General features: G+C 41.8%; 2 protein-coding genes across 2 annotated transcripts; both read right to left on the bottom strand.

Annotated features, from left to right (window-relative positions):
- Positions 1–1,553: 1,553 nt before the first annotated feature.
- LOC114191203 (uncharacterized) lies at positions 1,554–2,402 on the bottom strand. Its single transcript, XM_028080382.2, has 2 exons — positions 2,276–2,402; positions 1,554–1,855 (listed from the first exon to the last, which is right to left on the bottom strand). The coding sequence occupies exons 1-2, from the start codon at positions 2,400–2,402 to the stop codon at positions 1,554–1,556; spliced, it is 429 nt and encodes a 142-aa protein (XP_027936183.1).
- A 1,419-nt stretch (positions 2,403–3,821) lies between these two features.
- On the bottom strand, positions 3,822–5,673 carry LOC114191201 (uncharacterized). Its single transcript, XM_085675961.1, has 4 exons — positions 5,369–5,673; positions 5,174–5,314; positions 4,867–5,092; positions 3,822–4,766 (listed from the first exon to the last, which is right to left on the bottom strand). Exons 1-4 carry the CDS (start codon positions 5,671–5,673, stop codon positions 3,822–3,824), a joined length of 1,617 nt encoding a protein of 538 aa, XP_085532087.1.
- Between the last annotated feature and the right edge of the window lie 396 nt (positions 5,674–6,069).

Raw genomic sequence — 6,069 nt, 5'->3', positions numbered from 1 at the left:
AAGCTAATTAACCAAAGTAACTTCTTGATTAATTCTAATCTAAGTTTTCACCTTTAATCCAAGTAACTTCTCAATTATTAGCAAAAACTCATTCAATCATATGAAAGTTTCTAAAATTAATCAAAGTAACTTCTCAATTAAAATTTAAAAACCCTTGGACTCATACGAGTGTTATGTTATGCAGATTTAACACCGTGCTAACTTGCTACAATGTAGAAATCATTACTTTTACTAAATTAAGAACCAAAAGACATAGATGAAAATAAATCTCAACAAGAATCAAAAGATCAAACAAATTAATTGATCTAACCTCAGAATCCAATTAAGAAATTACAATGGAAGCAACCCAAGAAATTTAGAACTCCATGAATGCGAAGTAAAAATAGAAGAAGAATATAAAGAGAAAGGAAACGAAATTAGGCCCCCCTAAGGGTTCCTAAACTCCGAAGTCCCCAGCTTTTTTCTTTTCACTTCTCCCTTGGTCTCTTTATATAGGAATTGGACTAGGATTTTCTGTTGCTAAAATCTCTCAAATATCTTTTAAAATAAAGATAAAGAGAAATATTTAAAAATATTTGGAGAGATATAGACTATTTGACAAATATAATTGGTTGATAATATCAATATCTAATATAATTAAATTAATTAATTAATTAAATATATATGATAAATTATCACCAATTAGTATTTGTATTAATTTTCCAAATCAACCCTTTGCAATCTCCTTAAATTATTTTCTAAATAATCCAATATCTTCAAGATATATTTGTTTGTTGTGGAACTAAAAAGATTCAAGAAGATCTTGTCATATTTAAAAAAATTTGGTAGTTATTATCTTTTAATATTTTATGATATAATTAAATAACATAATTATTTAAAAATATCAAATAAAATATCTAAAGATATATTTTTCCCAAATTATTTTCTATCATAAAGATAAAGAAAACCGCAACGTCCAATTTTTTTGTTCCTCTCTTCTTGGTTTAGCAGTACCTTGGATTTATCTTTAAGGTGTCATGAAGCTTTAATCAAAGCATTTCCACACTGCAGCTGCACTAACACACCTCAAAATATCCAAATAACATTTATGCAACTAAAAAGCTATTTTTAACTTGTTTTTGTATCTCATGCTCAATAAACCCAATTATAGGAAATCCCAATTAAATTGATCTTTAAGCACACAAATTCAATTAAATACCCAGAATTAAACAATAAATGAGGGCAAAAATACGCACTCATCAAGAAGTCAACCAACACACCAATAACACACATAGGACTCGAACCCAAGTCCTTTCACACTTATAAAGTACTCTCAACCAATTAAGCTAATACTTTTTCACGTCATACTCATTAGAATTTAATGTCATAAATACACTGCCTACCCCCATTTATAATTAATTATTTATTTAATTAATTAAATTCCGTGGATCTTACATTCCCCCCACCTAGAAATTTTTCGTCCTCGAAAAAGAGAACTTACCAACAAACAGGTGAGGATATGACTTCCTCATGAGGTCTTCCATCTCCCAAGTCATCTCCTAGGTTGCCTCGTCCTAGAGGACCTTCACAATCTGAATCTCCTTCCCTCTGAGCTGTTTGACTTGAGAATCCAGAATTCTCACCAGTCCAACCCCTATAGTCAGATTCTCGCACACCTGAACATCGTCTTGTTCTAGCACATGAGTAGGGTCTGCCACATACTTCCTCAGTTGTGATACATGGAAGACGTTGTGCAGATTTGCCAGGTGAGGTGGCAAGGCAATCTCATAAGCTGCTGGTCCAATCCTCCTCGTAATTTGGTATGGCCCCATGAATCTAGGAGTCAGCTTCCTCGACTTGAGAGCTCTCCCAATACCTGTTGTCGGGGTAACCCGGAGGAATACATGATCACCCTCCTAAAACTCAAGTGGCCTCCTCCTCTTATTTGCATAAGACTTCTGTCGACTCTGAGTCGTACGCATACGGTCTTGTATCACCTTCACTTTCTCAGTGGTTTACTGCAAGAACTCTGGCCCAAGCACCACTGACTCCCCATGCTGCTGCCAACACAATGGAGTCCTGCATCTCCTACCATACAATGCCTCGTATGGTGTCATCCTGATGCTGGAATGATAGCTATTATTGTACGTGAACTCCACCAATGGCAACATGTCACTCCACGTACCCAGGTGATCTAACACAGAAGTCCTCTACAAGTCTTCCAGTGACTATATGGTTCTCTCAGACTGCCCATCCGTCTGAGGGTGATATGTTGAGCTCATTCTCAGTTGGGTACCCAAGGCATTATGCAGTGCTTGCCAAAATCTTGATGTGAACCTTGGGTCTCTGTCCAACACAATACTAGCAGGCACTCCATGTAGTCTGACCACTTCTCGGACATATAGATCTGCCAACTTGTCCATAGTCATCTTTTGATTAATCGATAGGAAGTGCACACACTTCGTCAGTCTGTCTACAATAACCTAGATCGAGTCATGTCCTCTCACAGACCGCAGCAAGTGCGTGACAAAATCCATGGAAATGTTGTCCCATTTCCATTGGGGAATGTCAAGAGGCTCCAACGTGCCACCCGACCTCTAGTGCTCAATCTTCACCTTCTGGCATACTAAACAAGAAGCGACATAGTCGGCCACATCAGTCTTCATACCCGTCCACTAGAAGGTCGCTTTCAAGTCCTTGTACATCTTAGTCATACCTGGATGTATGCTAAGACGACTCTTATGCCCTTCATCCAAGAGCATCTTCCTCAAGACCCGACTGCGAGGTACACACACTCTCTCCCTGAATCTCAGGATACCATCTCTGCCTATCCTGAAGTCTTTTCTCTTCTCGGTGCCTAACTCACTCACTATTTGCTGCAGTTCTTGATCTTTACCCTATTCCTCCCTCACCTCATCTAAGAACTCATTAGTGATTTGTAACATGTTGCACCGTATATGATCAGCACCTGTGTATAGATTCAAGTTCATATCTCGTAGTTTCTCGATAAGCTCCAACTCCTTCATCATCAAAGTAGACATATGAACTCTCTTCCTACTCAAGGTGTCAGCAACTACATTGGCTTTACCTGGATGGTATAGAAGCTCAAAATCATAGTCTTTCAAGTACTCCATCCAACGTCTCTGTCTCATATTCAGCTCTTTCTGATCAAATAAGTACTTCAAACTTTTATGATCATTGAACACTTGAAACTGTGAACCGTACAAGTAGTGCCTCCACATCTTGAGAGCAAAAACTACCGCAGCCAATTCCAAATCATGTGTAGGGTAGTTCTTCTTGTGTACCTTCAGCTGGTGAGATGCATAAGCAACAGGTCATTTCTCCTGCAACAACACACACCCCAAGCCTTGGTATGAAGCATCACAATACACCTCAAACATCTTGGTTGTGTCTGGGATAGCTAATATAGGTGCAGTGGTCAATCTCCTCTTCATATCCTCAAAACAGACTTCACACTCGTCTGTCCAAGAGAAAGGCGGGTCCTTCCTGGTGAGTTAAGTCAATGGACTCAACATCTTGGAGAACCCTTCCACAAAGTGCCTGTAATAACCTGCCAGGCCCAAGAAGCTCCTCACCTCAGTTACGGTCTGTGGCCTTTCCCACTTCACCACCGTTTCAATCTTCGCTGGGTCCGCTGCGATTCCTTGGGCTGAGATTACATGACCAAAAAACTGTACCTTTTCCAGCCAGAACTCACACTTCGACAGTTTCCCATACATTTTATGCTCTCTCAGTACCTCCAATACCACTCGTAGATGATCTGCGTGTTCTTCTATACTCTCAGAATATATCAGTATGTCGTCAATGAATACAACGACAAACTAATCTAGATACGGCTGAAATATCCTATTCATGTAGTCCATGAATAGAGCAGGCGCATTCGTCACCCTAAACGGCATCACCACATACTCATAGTGACCGTAGCGACACATGAATGTTGTCTTCTGCACATCCTCTGGTTTGACTAAGATCTGATGATATCCAGACCTTAAGTCAATCTTAGAGAACACAGCTGCTCCCCTCAATTGATCCAACAAATCGTCAATTTTGGGCAATGGGTACTTATTCTTTATAGTCATCTTATTCAACTGACAATAATCTACACACAATCTAGAACTATCGTCCTTCTTTTTCACTAGCAGCACCGATGCTCTCCATGGTGATGCACTCGGTCGGATAAACTTCTTTTCAAGCAGATCCTCAATCTGCTTCTTCAACTCTGCTAATTCAACTGGCGCCATCCGATACGGTGCCATAGATACTAGGCCAACCCCAGGGATGAGATCAATGGTGGAATCCACATCCCTACTTGGTGGCAACTCTAGGATTTCATCAGGGAAGACATCTGCGTATTCATCTACCACTGGAATCATACTAATCTTCTCTACAATACTCTTCTTCTTCGTCTGAGCTACTATCATAAAACATGTAGCTCCCGCTTCAATCTCCTTCTTTGCTTGGTTGGATGATATCAATTCCAATCCTTCTACATCTGGGAATACCACCCTGTGTTGCCCGCAATCGATTACCACATGGTTGCTGGCCAACCAATCCATACCCATAATCACGTCCAACCCTTCCATTGGTATGCAGATGAGATTCACCTTGAACCTGCAGCCTGCCACCTCCATAGGGCATCCCACACAAACAGACGTGGTGGATACCTCTCCAAATGCTGGTGTCACAACTATTAACTCGCACGCCAGCTCTCGCATCACCAGACCGAGCCTCCTCACACATTCATTGGATACGAGAATGGGTATCTCCTGCGTCATACAACACAATAACCTCGTGATCAAACAACAAACAAGTAGTCTGTACTAAGTTACATGACTGGGCTACCTCGGTAGTCGTCAAGGCGAATACACAACCTGGGGCTCTAGGTCGATCCCCGACTGGTTTCTTCGTTGGTGCACCTCTAGCTGGTTTCTTATTCGGGCAGTGACGTGCGAAATGGCCCGTCTGATCACAAACGTAACACTTGCTAGTCATACCACCACCACTAGAGCTGCCTGAGGGTTTTAGACAATCCCTCCGAAGAAGCTGCCCACCACAGTTGTAGCACTGCAGTTTCTTAACCGAACTTTGTGGCCTGTCATACGGCTTCTTCTACTGCCGTGAATCAGAGGTAGTCTTCTAAGGTCGAGCCCCTCTATTGGGCCCCATCTCCAACTGCTCTACAGCCTTGGCCTGCTCCACCAAGACTGGAAACTCCCTGATCCGGAGAGGTACAATAAAACGGCGCAGCTCGTGTTTCAGCCCGCCCTCATATTTTTTGCATCTCCACTCCTCGGTGACAGTGGGCGAGTAGAACCTGGCCAAGTACTCAAATATGTCTGTGTATGCCTGCACAGTCAGGTTCCCCTACTGGAACGTGAGGAATTCCGCCTCTCTCTCGTGCTTGGCACTGTCTGGAAAATATTTCTCCAGAAATCTCGCCGTGAAGGAAGTCCAGGTAACCTCCTCGCCCCGGGTTTGCATGAGCTGCTGAATGCCTGCCCACCAGTATTCTGCGTCAGGTACCAGCAGGGATGAGACAAATGCGAGCTTCTGAGCATTTGTGCAATCGATCACTCTACAGATTTTCTCACACTCTCTGAGCCAAGCATCGGCTTCATCTGGAGTGGATTTTCCCATGAATTTTGAGAGCTTATGCCTCATAAAGTCCTCCATCGACACCGGGCGTGTGGGTGCTACCACGGCTCTAGGTTGCGCTGCATTACATCTACCATCTGATGTATCGCCTGTGCGATCTCATCAGCCCCAACATTATTCCTCCTCCGCCTATTTGCCATAGCCTGAGCACGCCACATATAACTGTTCACATCAAACAACTTTGGTTAAGACTTTGTACCAAAAGTTAGATAACAAACCATGATCAAAATGATCTCACAAGCACACACGGTAAGCTCACTCCCCATAGACCCCAAAATCTTTTGAAAACGATTGCTCTGATACCAAATGTAACATCCCGTCAGGATATTACAATTTTTTTTAAAATAAATAACATAACTAATTACACTGCATTTAATGAAACCTTATTTCCCGAAAACGCGGGAAATTAAAACA

The sequence above is a fragment of the Vigna unguiculata genome, chromosome 7, assembly GCF_037176805.1.
Source record: "Vigna unguiculata cultivar grain cowpea cultivar isolate G323 ecotype 2 chromosome 7, ASM3717680v1, whole genome shotgun sequence".
Classification (NCBI taxonomy): Eukaryota; Viridiplantae; Streptophyta; class Magnoliopsida; order Fabales; family Fabaceae; genus Vigna; species Vigna unguiculata.
This window is presented reverse-complemented; position numbering and strand designations above follow the sequence as displayed.